The sequence below is a fragment of the Stegostoma tigrinum genome, chromosome 17 (genome assembly GCF_030684315.1).
Source record: "Stegostoma tigrinum isolate sSteTig4 chromosome 17, sSteTig4.hap1, whole genome shotgun sequence".
NCBI lineage: Eukaryota > Metazoa > Chordata > Chondrichthyes > Orectolobiformes > Stegostomatidae > Stegostoma > Stegostoma tigrinum.
Genome location: NC_081370.1, coordinates 34,406,954 through 34,431,711, shown reverse-complemented (window position 1 = coordinate 34,431,711; position 24,758 = coordinate 34,406,954). Strand labels below are relative to the sequence as shown.

Below are 24,758 nucleotides of genomic sequence, written 5' to 3'. Positions count from 1 at the left end.
CTGACGTTTCGAGCCTAGACCCTTCATCAGAAAGTATCAAGCAGTTCATGACATGAAATTAGCCCTCGTATTAAACAACAACATATGTGAGTCAAGCAGTTTCATAGCTACATTCTTGAATATAATTCAGCATGCCGATTGTGACAATGCAAGGACAGATCAGACAAAAGGACATGTTTTAAGAAGCATGTTAAAAGGTGGGAAGAGAGATTGAGGATGGGAATTCAAGAGTTTAGAGCCTCAGCTGCTACAGGCAGCTACCAAATTGGAGGAATGCAATTACTTTTCATGTAGAAACTAAAACAAAATTGCAAAGCTCCCATGGCACTAATGAAATTTGGAAAAATCTGACTGGTGACAACTCTCCTCCTTTCACAGATTGACTCTTCCCTCCCCTCACTATGTACAGCCCAAAGGAAGTTTTTTTTTAAAACCCCAAAACATGCCCATTCAGTTCTGAAGGAATTTTGGGTTAGCTACAGGTCACAAATACTTTATTTTCACTTGGTTACAAAAGTATTATCTTGACGTCACAGAATTGTTTTAGTCTCACAGTAGCTATACTGTAAGACAGGGTACAAGTTAAGACATAATCAGGTCTTGTTGGAAAATTGCTCCAATAATCATGGGTGACTTTAATTTTAATATAGAATAGGCAAACCAAATTGACAAAGATAGCATTGAAGAATTCATGGAGAATGTTTGTGATAATTTCTTACATTTTAAAACCTGTGAAGTAGCCATTTTAAATCTAGAATATGCAAATATGACTGGATTGATGAAGAATTTCATCATAAAATATCCTCGAGAAGAATGATCATAAACAAGTGAAGGTTCACTGGTGGTTTTCAAATATGGAGTGATTTACTTATGAGGACAGATTCAGTAAAATGGGCTTATACTTATTGGTGTTCACAAATGAAAGGATGACCTTATTGAAACATAAATGTTCCTTAGGGGACTTCACAAAGTAGATGTGGGGAGAGATTATTTCCTCTTTTCGAAACAGGACGGTGGGCATAACTGCAGAGTAAGGGGTCACTCACTTAATTCAAAGATGGCAAAGTTTTTCTTCTCTCAGGTGCTGGTGAATCTATAGAATTCTTTATTGCAAAAGGCTGTAAAGGTCAGGCTGCTGAATGTATTCAAGGCCGAGAAGAATTTTAATCAGTAAGTAAATCAAGGGTAACAGGGAAAAGACAGGAAAGAGGGATTGAGGATTATCAATTCAACTATGATCTTATTAAATAGTAGAATGGACTCCACGCACCAAATGGCTCCTTCTGCTCTTGTGTCATAGATTAACATTCTGATGAACCTCCTTTGCACTCTCTCTCATGCAATTGCATCCTTCCTGTAGGACAACGGCCAGAACTGCATAACATATTCCAGCTGTGGCCCAACTTACAGTTTCACTGTAATCTCCTTGCTCCTGTATTCAATGCCTCAGCTAATAAAGGTCACTATCCCACAGGCATTAATAATTACTTTATTCAACCATCCTGTTGCCTTCAAGGATCTGTGGACATGCAACCCCAAATTTCCTCTGACCCTCTATATTTCCTACTATCCTACCATTGATCATTTACTCCATTGTCTTATTATTCCTCCTAAAGTGTTTCACCTCACCCTTCTGGTAATAATAGATTGGGCAAATTACCAGAAAGTGACTGTAGCAAATTCATTTTAAAAGATGGATGGTGATGGATAATGCAAAATGGTGAGAGAAATAAAGGCAATGTTGAGAACATTAGACAAATAACATTTTGCTTTTTGGAGAGGGGGACATTGGAGAGTGGGAGAGCAGAAACACTTCTGCTGCGCGTAAACATCAACATGGACTTCTTAGCCTGTACATTCTTTTGTTTCTGTATTATTATACAATGTAATTCAAAACCTTCATTTCCACATTAGTTTTAAAATGATGGCCTGCAAGAAGTAAGTGTCAGTTTTGTTTGATGAAATTGTTTTTTTCCAATATTGTCTCCACTAATATCAAGTAATGCATATCAAGTCTAATACAGTCAGCTATGGAACAAACTCCATTCAGCCTTCCCAGGATTGTGCAGGCTCAACTTCACTTTCTACCTTTCTTACTTTTTGCAAATATCCATTCTGACATTTTAAGTGATTTTGCCCCCTGCAGGTATTTTGCCCGATATGACACTGCTTATGTGATCCCTCGTAACATAAACTGGCAATAGGTAATGTGGCATTAAACAATCCCACAGACGTTAATTACACCTAGCCAATGTGTACAAACATTCACAGGCATACAGAGGAGTGGTGGCATAGCAAAAAATATCAATGGATTTGTAATCCTGTCACAGGCTCAAGTTCTGAGGACGTGGCAGATGTCGAAATTGGAGTTCAATTAAAAACAAACAAAACCTCGAATTAAAAAGCTAGTCTAACAGCAACCATATAACCACTGCCAACTGAGTTTGTTAATGTCATTTACAGGAGGAAATCTGTCACCTTACCTTGTCTTTCATGTGACACCAGACCCACAGCAGTGTGGTTGACTTTTAACTACCAGAGGCAATTAGGGATGGACAATAAATGCTGACCAAGCCAGCTATACCCATATCCCATGAATGAAGAACGGAAAGAAAAAAAAAAATCAGTGTTTTGGCTAACATTAAGTTGTGGGAATACAGAAGAACATTGCACTTCCAATCACTTCATGCTTCAAGTGATCCCAGTTAAGATGGGGACTGAGGCCTTTATATGGTTATAATTCCGTGCTATGATACACTGATGATGCCATAAATGCTTCCCTTAAAGGTATAATGGTATACTATATACACTCATGAGACAACATTACAGTATTTTTGGCTAGTTTTCTGTTTATGTCATGAATTGTTTTGAGTTGAGGGTTACCGAGCTCAAGTTAACAAGGAACTGACTGAAGTTCTAATTTCATTTCATTGAAGACTGCTTGCAAGGATAGGAAGCCTGCATTTAATTAATTTGGCTAAAATCCAGAGATTAAAATGCATGCATGAATCCAGTTTATAGATTCCGCTAAAATCATTTGTTTCACAAAAAGTTAACAAAGTCAACCACATGTGCATTTCATATTGAACACTGTCATGTTTATTTCAGAAAATGTCAATAATAACAAAACATCTTACTTACCTAACTGATTCAGTACACATTCAATTCTTCTGGACCCAGTGATACTTCCATGCTGGAATTCACAAGTTAATGCCTTCCCCAAATCTTCCCTACAAGGAATGAATTCAAAACGACTTGTGAAATAATAAAGGCCATCCTTTCCATAGTTTGCTTCAGCATCAGCATTCACTTCCTTTGATACAATATCACCCTTTTTCCAGATAACTTTAATGCTTTTTGGAAAGAATGAGTATATTCTGCAAGATGCCATTGTTTGTTCATCAACAATCGGAGTTTCTGGTGACAGTTTTATATTATCACATTTTGGGACAGCTGTGGAAAACAAAATGGGAAAACATAAATTTTGATTGTTTCATTAGGTCTTTGTTCTAAACTGAAGTTTTTAAAACTTATTTCATGTTTAAACAACAAAAAAAAAGCATCTGCTTAGCAAAGTTACAAATGACTGTACAAATATTTGATCTTAACTATGCATCTGAATTACAAAATACAAGGTAGCTGAGTAAAGATGATAAGCTAATATCCATTCTAACCCTGGATATTTGCTGATCTTTTTTTTTTGAAATTCTGAAAAGTTCTCCTATGAGAAGGGCTGTTCTGACTTCATAATGCTAGCCTTCAAGCTTTGGAATTCCTTTCCCAAATTTCTATGCCTCTCTACCTCATTCTGTAGTTTTGAGATATTTTCCTTATCCTGCTAAAATCTGGTTGCCCGGCCAAGTATGCATTTAGGAAGCATCTTTTCTCAATTACAGCAACCACAACAACAACCCGAAGAATAGGAGACCAGAAGTAAAACACAATAAGATTGATACTAAAGTGAAATTCAGAACAAATTGAAGTTGTAACCACTCAATTCAATATTTTAGACTTGTTCAATAAAATAAATTCATTGTAGAAAGGAGAGCACTAGATATCATAGCCAGAAACCGTTCAATTTCTTCTTTTTGTTTATTTTTACAGGAAAAATATAACCTCCAAGTAATACTTCATAAATATAACAAATGCGTTTCTCATTCCCAGGTGGAATGGTCCACCATTTATGTTGATGCACATACAATTTTTATCCAAGATCTTCTAAATGTTGTCATATTTTGAGAGACAATTTAAAAATTGCAACAATATCAACGTTAGGTAATGGCTCTTACTGCTAATCAACTACTTATCCATTCGATACTGTAGCTCTTAACTTCTAAATGTGCACTTCAATAATTGATTCTATGCTGATTGTTAAGCGATCATAGCAAAATCTGTGGTAAGACAAACAAAATAAAAATGGAGAAATGCTGATGGTACCTGTTAAATTTAGCTTAATCCGTTCACTTATTTGTGTGTCTGTGGCTGGATGTGTTACTTCACAAATATATGCTGCTTCATGATCTTCCTTAATAGTTGGTATAAAATACAAAACACTGGCAACAGTGTGCGTGTGGTCTTCATGTTTCAGCTCAGTTGTACTGTGGGTGTACTTTTGTTGCCCTGGTTCTGTTATTTCAAAGAACTCTGTTTTTCCTGGTTGAAGTTTCCCAATTTCTTTTTTTACTGCATTCTTTTCTTTGTACCAGGTGATAGCCAGCGGTCTAGGTTTAAATCCATTGATTGGGCAGGTCACAGCAAGCACTTCTTCATGAATAATACACTGTGGTATCACTGGGTCAGTCATTCTTGGTCCAACTTTGTTTTTAAAACAAGAGAGAAAATACAATTATGTTTTAAAAGTTCTCAGAGTCAATAAATGTAGACTACTTAAAGTGAAATCTGACAATTATGCTATCTATAATATGTTAACTGGAAAAAAAGGGCAATTTGGAAATCCCCATCTTTTGAAAAAAACTGCTAATATTGGTGTGTGAGGTTCCAACTGTGTCGGAAGACTGGTCAGCTGGTTTCATAAAATGCTATAATGCAGCTAGGTACATGATTTTAAAACATGGTCTGGTCTGTACAACTGCAGTCTTATGCAGCCAATGTAACTGTGGGAGACTATACCAAATATTGCAACTGTGCAGTTATTAAGGCTCAAATTCAAAAGGAAGTATCCACTTAATGAGAAATGGTCAAATGAGAACAAATAAAATTACATAAAGGCTCAAAATATCTTTTTAAACATTTTATTCTTCACAAATGTAGCAAGGAAGAAAAAATGTAAGCAAGATACATAATCTACATAATTGGAGAGCAAACGTGGGTGAAGATCTTGCTCTTTAAAGAATCTCTCAACCTTAGCCGTCAGTACCATATTTCTGCTAAATAAATCAAAGATTCCATGTCATAAGGCATTACCTTGCTGACTCATGTCAAGACTTCTCCCAACATCATAGGTCTTTCACTGTCATATAAATTTATACCTCCACATGGCAAGCAGTACAGTTACAATGTGGAACACTATGTGCTTGACTTAATAAACCAATCACAACAGAAACTGGACTACTTTCTTCACAGTTTGGGCTTAAGGTTGGGGACATGTCAGCCAAAGCTTTCTTCATCTGTTCTACTTTGAAAAATAAGGCATTGCCATGCAAACCAGTACAAGTACAGAAAAATGCAATTCTTTTGATTTTGTGAGCATCATAGTAGTACAGGAATGCAGAGAAGGTGTAAACACCTGAGTGAAGTGAGGACTGTGCCTACAATTAGGATTACTGTATGTATGTTGCCTGGCGTCCACAAATATCTTTAGAAAATGATATAATTCTGTAACTGATTCCCGCTAATATTTTTTATCATGTTGAATGCAAGCAGAGACAGTTGTTCCTGATCATTTGAAAGATGGTGGGAGATTTTTATTATGATATAGTTCCTACTGATCACTTAGTCATTATTTATTTTACTGTCAATTCACTCAAAAATAGTCTTTTTTAATTTACAAGTCATAAATATGAACTGATCCTTAAAGTTCCCCAATAATAGACAAGTCCACCTTCCAGTAATATGGAAAAGTACAAAAATGGGCTTATATATGTAACCAATAGAGACTTTGCATCATTCTTCATGTTGGAACACACCCGTAGCATACCAGAACTTCACAAGTCTGAGTATAGAAGTGAGTGCAGTGGCCATCCCTAAGCCAAAGGTGCTGGGGAAGCTGGAAGATCTGAAGGCAGATAAACCACCCAAATTGGATTGACTACACTCAGGGTTCTGAAAGAGATAGCTAAGGAGTTTGCAGAAACATTAATTTGATTTATCATTGTCACATGTACCAAGACACAGTGAAAAGTATTCTTTTGTGCACTAACCAGAGAAATCATACCTTAATTTTAATCTAAAACAACACTGATCAGTATAGCTGCAACACAGTTACTTAAAATGTTTAGCTCAATGAACAGTAACTGTAACCGTTACTATTTCTACCATAGCCAAAACAATGAATTGAACATGTTATTAAAGCCTGTCACATTAGAATCGACAAGTGGAAGTATGTCTGGATTCTACATGAAAGGAAACACACTGCTCTGATTTTTTGGTAAAAAGGTGATAAAGTGGAGGTCAAAATCAAGATCCGTGAAACAAATTTGAAAGCAAAAATAATTGTTCTATCTATTCCAGGGATGTCAAAAATAGATTTTTGTCCAACTATGTACAGGATTGTAATTACAGGAAATTCAGTAGTAACTGTGGTCACTCATACAATTGTCAGAAGTCAAAGCAATTACTTTTTTGCAGCATGAAGCCGATGCATAATGATCCTTGGATTGTCAATAAACAATCGTTTTCCTGTTAATGTATACTTATGTCTTTACTCCATTGTTTTTTTCTTAGAGTCTTGAGGCTCCCGATGCTTATTTTAAAAACACTCTTCAACTAATAAAAAGGCAGTCAATGCTGGCCTACATGCACAAGATTAAGGAATTATTCACCAGTGTGTAGCAAGGTAACATCTGTTGTCTAAATTTTTCAATCCTGCTTTATTCATTGTACAACTACTATAACAAGGTTGTGAAATACAGAACATTGGGACAGTGGAAGCAGAGGATGGTGGGCTGAATAGGCAGGGGCTATTTTCCCTGGAATGTCAGAGGTTGAGGGGTGACTTTATAGCAGTTTATAAAAATCATGGCGGGCATGGATAGGGTGGCTGACAATGTCCCCACCCTGCCACTCCAGGATAAGGGAATGCAAAACTAGAAGACATAAGGTTAAAGGCGAGAGGGGCAAGATTTAAAAGGGACTTTAGGGACAACAGTTTCATGCAGAGGGTGCGTGTGTGTATGGAATGAGCTGCCAGAGGAAGTGGTGGAGGCTGGTACAATTGGAGAGAGATGACTGGTGGTAAGGGGAGGAGAGAGGTTGAGAAAGCTGGACCTTCATGGTGACCTCAGCTGATGTGGGAATTGAACTTGCACTGTTGGCATCACTTAGCATCACAAACCAACCATCTAGCTAACTATACAAACCAACCTCCGTGTGCAAGTGTACATACATACCTCCTTGTAAACAAAATTTCTTTGAATATGTTTGATTGGCATCACTTGTAATTTACTTACTTCCTTCAACTTTCAGGCAAGTCTGCTTAATTATAGGCATTTTGAGAGCACAATGGTGTACTTGAACCTGGAGGATAGCTTGATTATCTGTATTTATATCAGGCCAGAACGAAACTTCACAATTCACGCTGGTGCTACCATCGTTGTTGAGCTTAACAATCGGCACCTTAAAATTAAAGGATTTATCTTCTTCAATTTGAGATGTATGTTTTGAAATTAGTTTCTTCTGCTCATCTGGTCCAGAATCCTGTAAGCTCTGAGGTGTAGAGCTCCATGAATAAATTACATTTGGTTCCCTACTGTTTTTTCTTTGTAGCAACCAACAAATAGAAATGTTCCCAGGTCTATATCCGGAAATCTGACAATTCATGAGAGCCTCTTGGAAATGTATAATTCTTGGAGGGTGGCTGATAGCGGAAACTTTTGGAGGAACTATAAAAGAAACACCTGGATATTTATTCACTCTTTACCACAGGGTCGGTCATCTCAAAACATCAACATTAATCTATTCTATGACAAAATACTCTTACTGGAATAACAAAGATCAACGACAGTAGGTTCATATATAAATAGTAATGAAATTACATAACATTTCTCATTGAAATAAATTTGTCTTGACCAAAATAATCATTAGCCTCCTTAAAGTTAAAATAAAGTTCTGGGAGATAGGGAGACACAAACAGACAGATCATCTACCAAAATAGAAAATTGAGGCAGAAGAGCAGAATATTTAGGACAGAAGGATACAAATAAAGTAAACAAGCAGAGTAGCAGAGATCAGTAACATATGTGTGGAAGCCAGTGTTTAACAATATAATGAGAAAGATCATCTGAGCAAAAGATTGATCTACAGGGAAATCAGGTAAAGAGAGGGGTATGGGGGAGAAAGATCAGTAGACATAAGGATGGACAACAAACAAAATGCTAGTCACAAATCCCCAGAAGGGAGAGAGATGATAAAATAGAAACACATTATGCACACAAAAGACAGACAAAGCTCTGGTGAATTGACAGAGACAGAATAAAGATTAACAGATCAGTTTGAGAACTCAAAATACATTTAAAAAGTGTAAGATAGTTGCGAAAACAAACAGCTGACAGCATGACTTCATACAAAACTACGGTAGCAAAGTAGTGCTCATTTTTGAGCTTCTTTCCATGCATTTAATTTGCTCCTCAGTTCAGAGCTAGTTCATCTCGAGTCAAATGCTGAAGACAGAGAACAGAAGTGCATGACATTGCAAAGATATTTAATCTTCCTCCTTTACTGGACATTTGTATCTTTTAACTAACTTGTTCAGATATAAAATAATCCAAAGTAGCATTATTTTTGAAAAATGTTTAATTTGGTAACTTTCATCTCATGATTACTTTGTCACATTATTATCCACCGATCATTTACAAATACATGAAGTTTTACTGAAAATCTGAAGTTTGTTTTATGAGCAAACCCATGGTATCGGGCCTCCTTCCCTACATATTAATATTGCTTGTTGTATGATTTTACTATCAATGCTGATACAGTCAGATGCTGCCGTGTTCCCAGAAAAGTGTTCTAAACAAAAACTGCAACAGAGATGAGCCATCATGATACAAAGCAAGAATTATCTAATATTTTGCATATTCTGTACTCTTAAAGTGAATTGAAGGATATGTTACCTTTTTTAAGGTACTTCAGATACACAAAAAATCCAATGCCTGCAACTGCTGTACATGCCAATATACTAAGGATTACACATCCAGTTATTATCCCTACTGGTACAACAACTTCTGGCTCTGTTGGTAAAATAAACAGTTGTTTTAACAGTGAATAGCAAAACAGAACCATATCTGAAAATTGAGACTTGCTTCAAGACAATGGTTTAAAGTATATACAACTAGAAATGCATTGCAAGTTGATGGAGAAAGCTGAACATCTCACGTTAGCATCTTCACAGTTGTAAATAACATTCGTTTATTTCCAGCAACTGTCAGTTAGCATTTTCAACATTTCTTGAACTTACATGAACTCCAGAATTTGAAGACTTATAAAAATTCTTCAGCATCATCACCAAAAGGTTGATTTAAAAAAGGGGGGGGGAGAGAAATGAGTGTGAACTAGTTAGATATTTAACAACATTTAAAAAAATGAAGAGAATTGCTAATGCAAATGTTGGTGCCTTAGAAACAGAGAGAGAAGAAATTATGGAGAAAGAAATGGCAGAGATTCTGACTAAATTTAAAAAAAAAACAGAAAAAAGCTCAGCAGGCCTGGCAGCATAGATCGTAGAATCATTGAATCCCTACAATGTGGGGACAGGCCCTTCAGCCCAACAAGTCCATGCTGACCCTCAGAGCATCCCACCCAGACCCATCCCCCCTATAACCTACCTAATCTACACATCCCTGAACACTACGGGCAACTTAGCATGGCCAATCCACCTAGACTGCACATCCTTGGAAAGTGGGAGGAAACCGGAGCACCCAGGAGAAACCCGCACAGACACGGGGAGAATGTGCAAACTCCACACAGACAGTCACCCGAGGGTTGAATCAAACCAGAGTCCCTGGTGCTGTGAGGCAGCAGTGCAAACGCTGAGTCACTGAGCCGCCCTCAAAGAGAACAACAGCATCTGCGAAGACAAAGCAGAGTACACATTTTGGGGCGAGTAACACTTCCTCAGGACAGAGGAGAGAAGAGATTTCAGGAGCCTAAATCCAATAAAGTAGCAAGTTGGTCAAATGGACAAACGCCTGACAGTTGAATTTCAATGCAGAGAAATGTGAAGTAACGTATTTTTTATAGAAGAACACAGAGAGACAATGCAGGCTCAACAGGATAACTTAGAGGGGAGTATAAGAGCAGAGGGACCTCAGGATTCAAATGTATAATTCTCTGCAGGTAGCTAGGCAAGTTGAAATTGCTTAGGCAACTTATTAGATCCTGGAGTTAATAAATAGGGGCACCATTGACTTGAGTCCAGGTGGATATGTTGCCCATCTAGTAATAGGAACAATGATGTCACTGAACAACTGCATGATGTTCTTCTTGGAGAGGATGAACAGCCGGAGGTTGTGATCCAAATTAGTATTAGCAACAAAGGCAGGAAGGGGGATGAGGTCTGCAATCAAAATTGAGCGAGTTATGGAGAAAAATAGTAAGCAGACTTCTAAAATAGTGATCACCAGATTATTCTCAGTGCCAAATGAGTAGAAATAGGCAGATGTATCTTGACTGGAAAGCTCATGAAGGAAGGAGAGCTTTAGATTCCTGGAACACCAGGTCTGACTCTTGAAAGGTGGCACCTGTGCAAGCCATATAGCCCACCCCTGACAGAACGCAGGGCATTTTACTGGTGTGGTTGGGAAAGGTTTAAAAGAATTCAGTAGGACATGGGAACAGAAGGCAGGACCTAATATCAAGGTACATAAAATGCCAAAGAGAGGCTGCTAGTGCAGAAGCAGAGAAAAACATGTTAATAAGTGAAGTCGGAATACAGGTGTAAGTAATGAAGTCTAAAATCAGAATTAAACTGCACGTATGTGAATTCACAGAACATCATTAAAATTGGGGAGTTATAAGTTACAGATTGTCACATGGAATTACGATGTCTCTATAAGGACAGATACCTGTGTCAAGGAAGAGCAGGTATAAGTGTTAAATATTTCAGGTTACAAGGTGTTCATAAATATAAGAAAGGAAATAAAGGGAGGGGAGGTGTTTCAGGTTAAGAAGAAGAATACAACAATAAAGAAAGAGGATTTTTTCAGAGGTTACGGACAGAAATGATTTGATGAGAGCTTAGGAATAAAAAAGGGTGCAATTGCATTGCTTACTGCAGACTTCAAACCATCAACTAGTGGGAAAGATACAGAAGAACATATCTGCAGAGAAATGATAGATGTTAACAGTGAGCAGTTATAAAGATGGGCTTTAATTATTCATATGAGATATCTTCTTATTTAATTTATGGGATAGGAGATAATGGTACTATAAAGGGTCAGGAAGGGGCAACCATTGCTAGATTGCATTCAGGAGAATTTCTTACCATAGTCTGCCTTCAATCCAACAAGAAACAAGGTACTGCTAGACCTATTTTTTGACCTACTTAGCCCACCTGATTCTCATGTGACAGTGGAGGAACATTTAGTGGACAGTGATCTTGTATCACAAGGTTTAGGATAATGTTAGAAAATGACGCTGAACATCCAGAGCAAGAATAACCAACTGGGACAGTTGGGCTAAATAGACTGGAATCATCGATTGGTGGGATAAATACTAGCTGATCGATAGGCTATCTTCAAATGGGAGATGGTTTGAATACAGTCAGGATAAATATACTCAAACTAGTAAAAAAAGCTAAGACAAACAAATCTAGAGCTCCGTGGATGAGATAGAAGAAAAATCATGACGTGTGTAGGGTAGTAAATGCAACTGAGAACCAAACTAAATACATATGGTTCAAAAGGGAGGTGGAGGGGCAAGTAAGAGCAAAGAGAGATAATAATTAACAAAAAAGCAGGCAGCTAACAAAATAAAACAACAAGAAGTCTTCCATAAGAACATCAACAGTAAAATGGTGATGAAAGGAGAAGCAAGACTGATTAGGAATCAAAAAGGGGATTTACACAGAGACAAAAGGCAGAGCCAAGGTGTTAGATGAACACACTGCATCTATCACTGGGATGGATGCTACCTATGCCATGGTGAGACAGGAGGAAACTCAGTCTAGAAGGGCTTACAATCAATAAGGAGGTATTAACTAAGTTTTCACTACTTAAAGTTCATGAGGCATTGGGATCAGATGAGCTGTATCCGAAGATAAAGGAAGTGAAAGTAGAAATTGCAGAGATACTGGCAATAATCTTTCAAGCTTGCCTGGATTCAGGAAACATTGTGCCCCTACTCAAAAAAAATTTCAAACAATCAACTTAACAATTACCAACCATCTGATCTCTCTGTGGTGGTGGGGGAGTCTTGAGAGAAATTGTTCGGGATAAAATTAATAGGCAAAAATGAAAATTGTGGATTACTTTGGAAGGGTCAGCATGGATTTATTCAAGGTAGGTCATGTCTAACTAACATGTATTGTTTTTGAAGAGATAACATCAAGGGTTGACGAGAGCAAGGCTGTTGATGTGAAGTACATGGATTTGCAAAATTCTTTCAGTACATTGCTATTAGCGGACTGGCCAAGCAAGCTGCAAGTCACGGAGTTAAACAGACAGTAGCAAGAATTGGTTGCGGGATAGGAAATGATTAATGGATATTTTTGGGCTTGAGGAAGTTGTGTAGTGGAATTCCTGAGAAAACTGCAGAAAGAAAAAGGATAATAATTGCGGACAATAATAACTGGAGCCTTTGCTTTTCCTATACATAAATTATTTCTGTCTCCTCACGGTTCCAAGATGTTGATGTAAAGAAGGGCAGTGCAGAACTTCTAAAGGCCATTCAGGGATAGCTGCTGCAGTGGACAACAGACAGCCGATGATGTTGAATACAGAGAAGAGAGGGTTGACACATTTTGGTACAAAGAACATGGAGAGACAGTGCAAAACTGTATGATTCTAAAAGTTGTGCAGGAGAAGAGAGACCTTGGTGTGTATATATACACACACAAGTCATGAAAAGATGCCAGGACAGATCATGACAGCTATTAATAAGGCATACAGTTTTCTAGCTTCATTAGAGGGTCATAGCGCATAACAGGAGGGAGGCTGTGCTGAACATATAAAGGACACGAGTTGGACCTCTGCTGGAGCACTGTGTACGGTTCTGGACACCACGCTATAGGACAGATGTGATTGCACTAGGCAGTGTATGGAAGAGACTTATGAAAACATTCCAGAATGAGAAACTTCCTAATGATTGGAATATTTGGGACTGTTTTCCTTAGACAGAGGAGAGCTGAAAGAAAATTTTCAAATCTTGAGGGGTCTAGAGTGGAGAGGGAAAAACTGCCCTCACTTTGTAAAAGGTTTGAGAACCAGAGGGAACAGTTTGGAGGACTTTTGCAAAAGGAGCAGATTCAAAATGAGAAGAAACTTGTTCACATAGTGAGTCATGAAGGTTTGAAGTGCTCTACCAGAAGCGTGAAGAAGTCAAGTTCAACTGAAACATTCAAGATGGTATTAGATGGTTATTTAAATAAAAGTAAGAAGCAAAAAGATAAAATAATCATAGGGCTGTGGTGTCATTCAAGGAAGAAACAACTGATGGTGGTTGTATCAGAAGCTCACCACACCTCAGGTGAAGGGAGAAATTGAGAAGAAGAATCCTTCAATGGTAACCTGTTGCGCTGTGGGAATTAAAACCATGCTGGTTACCTCACTGTGTGGCAAACCTGCCAGCCAGCCACTGAGCTAACCAAACCCTAAAACGATGAGTGAAGTGCAGGCATTGTTGGAATGCAAATCCAGAATCACCTGTTTATTGGACTGGCACTTTAATCAACCAAGTTATGGCACCAACAGTAGGAACAGTGCACACATTTATGAGGAACTGCAAAACGATTGGCATTAAATGTTCGGAGGGCAGTTGTCGACATAATGGGTCAAATGACTGCCTACTGCACTGGAACAATTCAATGAGTCAGAGGTGTGAAACTGCAGCTGAAGCTAGAGGTCAGCAATTATCCTATTGATGGAAAAGGCTCAACAGTTTAATATGGTCAACTTTTAGTCCTATTCCATAGGCGTGGGTGTGTCAGCAACACTTGCAAAAATGATCTTGAGGACAAGAGGCAGGCAACATGGGTTCGCATGGAAAAGGAAGCAGTAACACGAGAAGAAAAAAAACACACAATCATAAATCAACGCTGGAAATGAAGTGACTGAAAAATATTTAATTAGTCAGGTCAAAGTTGAAATTAGTTTTGTTGGGATATCAAGAGATGAAGCTTAAGTTTTTGTGGAAGGATGTTTTGAGTTTACTTAATAGTTAAATGAATGAACAAACAAACAAACAAATCTAGTTAGGAATCCTGGATTGTCCGAGATAATCCAGAATTAACATAAGAGTATTAACAATGCCGATTTCAACCACCTCAGCTTGATGATGAACATCTAAGTTACATCCAAGAATGAATTAAAGGTTACATTAGCTATAGTTAGAAGCATGATAAAATTACATAAGTAGTATCTTAAATCCAAATGCCTCAACATGATGCTGAAAAAAACCCCACAGTCAATAGTGCAAAACGTTGCATTCTAAGGGATGTGAAAGGTCAATTCTGAACATTCAGAAAGAAGGCGAGAGTAAGATAACAGCTTTTGAAACATGTGGCAGAGGATACTCAGCCAGTTGGAAGGATACAAAGAAAAGTGATTGAGTTAGATCAAGCATTGGCGTTCAAAAATCTAAAAGGGCTGTTGATCAGAATTAGAGGGAGAAAGGTTGATAAGTACAGACTTTGGAAACAAAGACACTGCAGCCCTGAACTGAAGCAACTGGAGAAATTAAGCAAATAAAAAGGCTGAATAGATGGTTGCTGTTGAAACATGAGGAAAGACTGAACAAAGGCAGAGAGGAAGCAAGACGTTAATCAATGTTTGCAGTAACATTATGATGAAAATGACCAAGTGATTAACAGCAAGGCATTGTCCCAGCTCAAATGGTATATTGGCAATACTGACCAAGTTCTAAACAGTATGGGACCAGATTTTACTGCTGTGGAGAATTTTAAAGCATTTTAAAGACAAGTTTGCTGAGGTATGATCAGAAAATAATGCTGCAAAGGAAGAGTAACTGGGATAGTCCAAAGCAGAACAAACACCTTATTTCTCTAAACAATGAGAATTAAGGATTGAGAACAAAGTGAGAAAGGACAACAAAGGAACATGAAATAGCCTGGGTTAATTGAATGTCAAATCAAGTTAAGGAAGAAGGATATGAAACAGAAAGATAGGACTTATACAGTAAATCATGTAGATGCTGAAGAGTGTTGTGGTACAGAAGGATCTAGCAGTACAGGTACATAGTTTGTTGAAAGTGGAGTCACCGTTGGACAGGGTGGTGAAGAAGGCATTTAGCATGCTGGCCTTCGTTGGTCAAGGCACTGAATGTGGGAGTTGAGATGTTATGTTACAGTTGTGTAAGTTGCTGGTGAGGCCGCACTTGGAGTATCATGCACAGTTTTGGTCTCCCTGTTATAGGAAAGACAAGGTTAAACTTGAAAATGCAAAAAGATTTACAAGGATGTTACCAAGACTAGTAGGCCTGAGTTTTGGGAGACGTTGGCCAGGATAGGACTTTATTCCTTGGAACATAGGAGAATGAGGGGCACAGATAGGATGAACGCACACAGACTTTTTCAACTAGAGGGTATAGGTTTAAGGCAAGAGGGGAAAGATTTGAGAAGGGCCTAAGGAGCAACTTCTTCATGCAGAGAGTGGTGTGCACACAGAATGGGCTTCCAGAGAAAGTGGTTGAGTTCAGGTACAATAGCAACATTTAAAAAGCATTTGGGTAGGTACATGGACCAAATGTGGGCAATTGGAACTAGCTGAGTGGGCACCATGGTCAGCATGGACCAGTTTGGGCCAAAGGGCCTGTTTCCATGCTGTATGACTCCATGACTCTATGACACAAAAGCATCTGAAAAGATAGAAAAACTAAGGCAAAAACATTAAGATTTAAAATGTTAGAAAAAACCTAAAATTCACAATCAGAAAGAAGGAAAGATCACACGTATGAGTGGCCACTTTCTAGGGCAGACAGCTTGATTGTCAGTCCTTAACAATAATCTTACTGTTAAAAGCTACTTATGCTGATTATTAGAATTAACTCTCTGTGGTAAATTTAACGGATAGTTAGTATTCAAGCATAGCAAGTTCATGGAAATTATGAGAAGGTTAGCATTTTTGCAAAACTAATCGCACAGCTAAAAAAAAATCAACTAGCAACTTCTATTGGTTCTCAGTTCACGGGATGTAACTTCTTTGCTACAAATCGCTGGTTAATTTACATTTATCAGCAAAAGCTCCCTTTTACTTCTAAGCAAAATATGGCTCATTGCTACAATTGCTCCTGACTAGTTGGAAAGCCAACAGAAGTTATGTACTTATGTAGGGATATAGGGCAAGTTTAAAAGGGAAGTGAAATGTTTGACCAAGCAAAGGGCAATTTCTTTTCATGTAGCTAAAAACAGAAAGTCTCATGACATATAAATTATTTTAAATGCTTTACCACTACAATAGCACTTTTCAAAATTGTTGCGTGTCAAACTTGTGGAAAGGCAACACATACAATAGGAATGACCGAACCACTCAGGGCTCTTCTGGTGATATTTTTCTTTCAAGTTTTTTTCAGAAACCTTGATAGGCTATAACTATCAAATATTTTGTTCAAGTATTGTTGAAATGCCAAACTTGAAAGTCAGTTTTGGAAAGCTGTTAATTGTGAAAAACTTTAAATCAAACTTGATACAGCCATCAAACTCCATAAGCACAACTTTCAACAGAGTTTATTTAGTTAATGTAAATTTCAAATTATTACCAAAACAGGGGCACTGAAGGTTCAGTTTAAAAATGGACCAAATAAATCCATAATTTGAAATTTAAGCACAAATACCATTCTGTTCAAAATTCCCTTTTGCCTATTTCATCAGTGCCACTAACCGTAAACCACAGAAGAATTTCAAATGACTGTGTTAAACCTTCATGTGTAATAAGAGTAAACTTACAGTGTTTTTTTTTGGAAGCTGCATTCCCTAACATAAACCAGACCTCACGTACAAGATCACAGAAACATGAAACATACCTTTGACAGTCAGTTGGGCTTCCAGTTTTAAATCCTTATTAAGTGATGAGTGCCTCACATAGCAGATATAAATATTGCCACTGTCTTCAAGGGTTGGTCTCAACCTCAGTCGGCTGGAAACGCTGTAGGTTCCATTTTCATGTTGAACTGGGGATCCTGTGCAGATGTGTTTTGAAAGCATTTGTTCCTCGTTTTTGGTTTTCTGTATCCAGCCCATCTCAATTGAGACAGGATAAAAATCAACACTGTCACATTTCACTGATTTCTCCGTACCATGTTCAATTGTGATTGCAGTCGCAGATAAGCTTACCTTTGGCGGGGCTGCAAATAACAATATATCAGATGTTTAATATTTGGCGTAAGTATTCACCCGTTCACATCTTCTGGTTATGTAATGATTGCACAGAAATGTCTGGTGTTCAAAATATCCTTTCCTCACACCTGTCCTTTCTGACTCTCTGATGAAGGGTCTAGGCCCGAAACGTCAGCTTTTGTGCTCCTGAGATGCTGCTTGGCCTGTTGTGTTCATCCAGCTTCACACTTTATTATCTTGTCCTCTCTGACTGTTCCTTTTATTCCTGTTGCTTCATGGTCCCATATAACTTTGTCACCGCTCTGTCTGCTCTCAAAGGCTGGTGACAGGCTGTTGACTGATATATTCTGTTTTGAATACTCCAGTTTGTTCCAAAAATAAGATTTTCAAGCGGTAACTATGCTTTATTAAAATTAATATTTTAGGAGACATGGCAGCCCACTAGAATTGAAAAGTATCAATGTTCTGGGTTCTGTTCTGATACCTGCTTTGGTTGTGTTGTCACCAGGCCTTTCACGATGCTGTATTTTTATCTCATCAAAAACCTCCTGCAATTGGGATGAAGGCTGAACACACTAGTGTTGCTCCAGCTGTCAAAATTGCACAGTTCTAGCCTTATAGCTAGCCATGCTGTACTGTCTGTAATTCATATATCTTAACTGTTTTGAAAAAGCCATCTGCTTGCTAACCAACGAAGTTTTCATTTCATATCTCCTATGTCACTAACTTCTCCAAGATCAATTTTGAGAACAAATATATTTGTGTTGTTGACTGCCCTTCTTTCATAGTGCATCACAAAGTGGTCCTGGTGATCTAAACGCATCAGCTGGAGGCATCAGAGAGAACAGGAACAGAGAAGGTTAACTAATGACTTGTTTCATTGAGAAAGTGGTCCTTCAGCTTCCCGGTCACGAGAGACCAATAACTTAATGTTCTGATAAACGTATCATGGCCTGACTGGCATGGGATGTCTGCCTAATAACAACACAGTCAAACCAATATCTACGGCCTGTCAAGCAGCAAAGTGAATTCCTTCTTTGCTCAGCTGGGGGCAGGCGACATATTATGATCTAGCAAGCAGTAAGCGTCCTCACACCTACAGCTACAACTTTGATGAAGCTCAGTGTTGCATGGCCCAAAAATAACCCAACAGCATTAATCCGCCATGACTGTGACTGATTTGCTACTTGTGGCAAGTGCAATGGACAGCACTGCAGTAGACTGCTCATATTTGTGTGCAGATGGTATGATTGACTGTTTTCAGTTGACCCATTTTAAAATTTAATGCAGGCACAATTCAGCAGACAATAAGAATCAGGTTGTGACTCTTACCTGAAACAGTCATTGATGACCATCCACTTCCACTGTCCGGGGTTATAAAAACAATACAAGTGTAATCTCCCGCTTCAGAAAATTGCACACTTGGAAGAAAAAGGGAAGCTATTCCTTCCTTCAAATAATCGTCAATAATTGTGGCTCCTTTTCTGTATGGTATATGTTTGCCAGCAATGAATTGATAAACCTCTCGTTTCTGCGCATCTAGAGAGCCTGATTCTTGGTAGAACCACTGGACGCCCATGTTTTTAAGCTCAATTTTTCTTCTGTAGTCAGAAACTCGGCACTCCAGAACAACATCTTTATTTACGGTGGCTTTCACAATTCCTGAATTCATCGACACAATTAGGTCACCTTGTTCTGCAACAATCAAGATCAAAATTATCAGCAGATAATTCATCCAGCAGCCCAACTATTTCAATAAAGATGCTATCAGAACAATATGTATCTTGAACATTAAGTCCTGAATCGACTGAAGGATTACTGTCATTTCAACAATTCCACCAACATCCTGCATTTGTAGAACACCCTGGACAACAATAATGCACCAAGCATTGCAGAAAAAAAAAGTTCAATGCTCAGACAAAACAGGAGCCTAGATGGTGTCAAAAGATTGCATGAGGGTCTTCATAAAACAAACGAGGCCCAAGTGGTGTATTTTAATGTCACTGGACTAGTAACTCAAAACTGAGATATGGTCATATCTGGCTAGGCTAGAATTATTTGTCACTGGACCCGAAACATTAACTTTGTTTTCTCTGTCAAAGATGCTGCCAGACCTGCTGAGCTTTTCCAGCGGCATTGTTTTTGATTTACAGCATCTGCAGTTCTTTTGGTTTTTATCTGAGTAAAAGGGTCCAATCTGAATTCAATAGAAGGAGGAATTTTAAAAAATAGCTCTACAATAAAATGCAACCACTGCTGATAGTTGTGAAAAAACACACACTGGCTCATTAACATCATTTAAGGAACGATGCTGCTGCTTTTACCTGTTCTGGCCTGCATGCAACTCCAGACCCAGAGCAACTCTCAAGTGCACTCTGGGCATTTAGAGATATGCAAATAATCCCAGCCTAGCCAGATATGCCCGTATCTCAAGGATACAATTTAAAACAAAGGTATAGATAAAAACGTGGAAGTAGACGGTCTTGGCATGAAGAGAAAATGAGGTCAGAACTCCAACTTGGGATCAAGCAGGACACTGCAATTGTAAATAGGAAAGCTGAAACTGAGGGAATCCAACTATGATAAAGGTGCCTATACTGCAGTCGGTCATGGCTTAGTGATTTTCAGTTTAAAAGAAATTTCAACCTGTTTTTGATTGAACTGGATGTCAGACAATCAAGCTGAGAGAGAAAATGACAGAGTTTGAAGAGAGGTGGTGGTGGTGTCAAGCTGGGTGTGATTGCTGTACATGTAGCCAAAGAGGCTATGTCTTCATTATATATCACCTAGACCCCATATAGTTGAAAATAAGGTTAGACCAAGGATAACTCCTCAAATATCTCCGGGGCAAAGTTGGACAGATGTCACGACTTTTATCGCCATTCTGAAAAGAGAGTATTGGCAACAAACATTTCCTAATCAGCACAAAGATGCTAGGTGCTGAGATATGAAGGGTAGCTGCTTTCCCTATTTCTGTCTGTGTTCCAAAAAAAGTACTTAGTCACAAAGCAGCACTTAGGTGAAAATTTTACTTGCGGGAAATTGTAACATTATCAACATAGTATTTGCCTGATGAAACTGGGGGCTTCCACAAGCAGTGAATACATTGCTTGAAGCGAAAATTAAAAGAAAGCAAGCAATAGATGTAAGATAGTCTCACAACCCATTAAATTGGTTGCCTTGCATTTTCATGATGTTTAGCTAAGGAAAGAGGCTGCAGAAACTCAGGTTATTACCATTGTTGCAGGGAAGGCTGAAAGGAGACCTAAGCCAGAGACGTAAGATTATGCGGGACAGGGACAGCACAAACAGAAAGCAGCCTTTGCCCTTAGCTAAATAGCACATAATAAGGGGGTGTGATTTTAAGGTGACAGACAGGAGGCTTAGAGGGTGTTTGGAGGTATTTTCTCTCAACCAGAGGGTGACGGAAATCTGGAATGCACTACACAGGAAGGAAGCTGAGTTGGGAAACCTCAAAAGTCTTTAAAAGGTACATGGATGAGCTCTTGAAATGTCATAACATTGAAGGCTGGGGGCCAAGTGATGGTCTGGGGAACTAGTGTAGACTTCGAGTAGTCTTCCATTGGTGCAGACTCCATGGACCTCTAGTGTACAGTATGATTCCACAACCCTGTATTAAAGCAGGCTGTGCCCAGTTAGTTGATGGGGCACTGGGTCAGAACCTCAGGTCAGGAGCTCTGGAGTGAGACCAAGATCCTACCAGTAGTCAGTGCCCAGCTGTCAAACAGCCCGTGCAAGGCAGAATAACGACATATATTTTTGAAAGGGATAGTAGGAGCTGCCGATGTTGGAGAATCTGAGGTAACACGGTGCAGAGCTTCTCCAGAAAGTCTCGACCCGAAACGTCAGCCTTCATGCTCCTCGGCCTGCTGTGTTCATCCAGCTCTACACCTTATATATATTTTTGAAACACATTATTCAAACTAATGCTATTTCCGTAACGAAAGTAGAAGCAAAATGAACATAGAACATTACAGCACAATACAGGCCCTTCGGCCCTCGATGTTGTGCCGACCTGTCATACCTATCTCAAGCCCATCTAACCTACGCTATTCCATGTACGTCCAAATGGGTACAATTGTATTTTTAAAAGCGCAGAAGTGCTGAAGAAAGGTCACTGGACCCGAAACATTAATTCTATTTTCTCTCTCCAGACGGTGAATTTCTGAGTTTCTCCAGCTCGACGAGGAATTTAAGCTTTATTTAGCCAATTTCAACACAAAACATATTAAATAGCGTCCTAGGAGAGGAAATGCCCATCTCCTATTTTACACCCGGAGAAAATGCACGGGCAAAGTACAAAGCCTGAACTTTTGAGCCCAGCATTCCCGAAGACGGCCGAATGGCCGCTCCCCCATCCCCGACCTTTACCTGAGTGCGGTACCAGGGTCAGCAGTGCTAACACCGGGACCAGAGGCGGCAGCGAGCTCCTCACCGGGCCCATGGCCCCTCTCTGTGTGTGTGTGCGTGACCCGATCCGGCGCTTCTCTCGTTGTAAACCCGACAGCACACCAACGGGCAGCTTCCGCTCGGCCCGAGTTTCACTTTCACCGGGCTCGGGCGGAGCCGACTGTCCAATTTCCACCGCTGGGGGGCGCAGCGATTGCAGAGTCAGCTTGGTGAAGGTGGACACAGTTCCGAAACTGAGCACGTTTGACCGCGTCTCCCGTATTTCCCGCAACACATCCCTCACACCCCGCCCCCGCCACAACCGCCCTAAGAGGATCCCCCTCATTCTCACACACCACCCCACCAACCTCCGGATACAACGCATCATCCTCCGACACTTCCGCCATTTACAATCCGACCCCACCACCCAAGACATTTTTCCATCCCCTCCCCTGTCTGCTTTCCGGAGAGACCACTTTCTCCGTGACTCCCTTGTTCACTCCACACTGCCCTCCAACCCCACCACACCCGGCACCTTCCCATGCAACCGCAGGAAATGCTACACTTGTCCCCACACCTCCTCCCTCACCCCCATCCCAGGCCCCAAGATGACATTCCACATTAAGCAGAGGTTCACCTGCACCTCTGCCAATGTGGTATACTGCATCCACTGTACCCGGTGCGGCTTCCTCTACATTGGGGAAACCAAGCGGAGGCTTGGGGACCGCTTTGCAGAACACCTCCGCTCAGTTCGCAACAAACAACTGCACCTCCCAGTCGCAAACCATTTCCACTCCCCCTCCCATTCTCGAGATGACATGTCCATCATGGGCCTCCTGCACTGCCACAATGATGCCACCCGAAGGTTGCAGGAACAGCAACTCATATTCCGCCTGGGAACCCTGCAGCCATATGGTATCAATGTGGACTTCACCAGTTTCAAAATCTCCCCTTCCCCTACTGCATCCCTCAACCAGCCTAGTTTGTCCCCTCCCCCCACTGCACCACACAACCAGCCCAGCTCTTCCCCCCACCCACTGCATCCCAAAACCAGTCCAACCTGTCTCTGCCTCCCTAACCGGTTCTGCCTCTCACCCATCCCTTCCTCCCACCCCAAGCCGCACCCCCAGCTACCTACTAACCTCATCCCACCTCCTTGACCTGTCCATCTTCCCTGGACTGACCTATCCCCTCCCTACCTCCCCACCTATACTCTCTCCACCTATCTTCTTTACTCTCCATCTTCGGTCCGCCTCCCCCTCTCTCCCTATTTATTCCAGTTCCCTCTCCCCATCCCCCTCTCTGATGAAGGGTCTAGGCCCGAAACGTCAGCTTTTGTGCTCCTGAGATGCTGCTTGGCCTGCTGTGTTCATCCAGCCTCACATTTGATTATCTTGGAATTCTCCAGCATCTGCAGTTCCCATTATCTCTGAGCACCCATATCCGTTTTAAAAAGAAAATATGCAAACTCATTAGAACTACTCTTGGGTACGAATACTGAATTTGTATCTATTAAATCAAAACGCCCCAACCAGAACAACCTAAAAACGTAGAGATAGCAAGAACTGTGATAATGGGAACTGCAGATGCTGGAGAATCCAAGATAACAAAGTGTGAAGCTGGATAAACACAGCAGGCCAAGCAGCATCTCAGGAGCACAAAAGCTGACGTTTCGGGCCTAGACCCTTCAGAGAGGGGGATGGGGAGAGGGTTCTGAAATAAATAGGGAGAGAGGGGGAGGCAAACCGAAGATGGAGAGGAAAGAAGATAGGTGGGGAGGAGAGAGATAATGGGAACTGCAGATGCTGGAGAATTCCAAGATAATAAAATGTGAGGCTGGAGGAACACAGCAGGCCTAGCAGCATCTCAGGAGCACAAAAGCTGACGTTTCGGGCCTAGACCCTTCATCCTCTGATGAAGGGTCTCGGCCCGAAACGTCAGCTTTTGTGCTCCTGAGATGCTGCTTGGCCTGCTGTGTTCATCCAGCCTCACATTTTATTATCTTAGGTGAGGAGGAGAGTATAGGTCAGTCCAGGGAAGACGGACAGGTCAAGGAGGCGGGATGAGGTGGTAGGAAGGAAATGGAGGTGCGGCTTGAGGTGGGAGGAAGGGATGGGTGAGAGGAAGAACAGGTTAGGGAGGCAGAGACAGGCTGGGCTGGTTTTGGGATGCAGTGGGGGGATGCACATCCCAAAACCAGCCCAGTTCTTCCCCTCCCCCCACTGCATCCCAAAACCAGCCCAGTTCTTCCCCTCCCCCCACTGCATCCCAAAACCAGCCCAGTTCTTCCCCTCCCCCCACTGCATCCCAAAACCAGCCCAGCCTGTCTCTGCCTCCCTAACCTGTTCTTCCTCTCACCCATCCCTTCCTCCCACCTCAAGCACCTCCATTTCCTACCTACAACCTCATGCCGCCTCCTTGACCTGTCCATCTTCCCTGGACTGACCTATCCCCTCCCTACCTCCTCACCTATCCTCTCCTCTCTACCTATTTTGTTTTCTCTCCATCTTCGGTCCACCTCCCCCCTCACCCTATTTATTCCAGTTCCCTCTCCCCATCCCAACCTCCCCCTCTCTCCCTATTTATTCCAGTTCCCACTCCCCATCCCCCTCTCTGATGAAGGGTCTAGGCCCGAAACGTCAGCTTTTGTGCTCCTGAGATGCTGCTT

At 40.4% G+C, this 24,758-nt stretch overlaps 1 protein-coding gene across 1 annotated transcript in view; it reads right to left on the bottom strand.

Annotated features, from left to right (window-relative positions):
- LOC125459419 (uncharacterized) overlaps window positions 1–24,758 on the bottom strand; it is a 37,486-nt gene that overhangs the window by 9,891 nt on the left and 2,837 nt on the right. The window contains exons 2-8 of the mRNA XM_048545845.2: window positions 22,073–22,316; window positions 19,013–19,375; window positions 17,368–17,688; window positions 9,288–9,404; window positions 7,629–8,060; window positions 4,438–4,815; window positions 3,142–3,453 (exon numbers count right to left, since the gene is read on the bottom strand). Of these exons, the coding sequence (XP_048401802.2) occupies window positions 3,142–3,453; window positions 4,438–4,815; window positions 7,629–8,060; window positions 9,288–9,404; window positions 17,368–17,688; window positions 19,013–19,375; window positions 22,073–22,316 (2,167 nt within the window). The remainder of the gene's footprint in view (window positions 1–3,141; window positions 3,454–4,437; window positions 4,816–7,628; window positions 8,061–9,287; window positions 9,405–17,367; window positions 17,689–19,012; window positions 19,376–22,072; window positions 22,317–24,758) is intronic.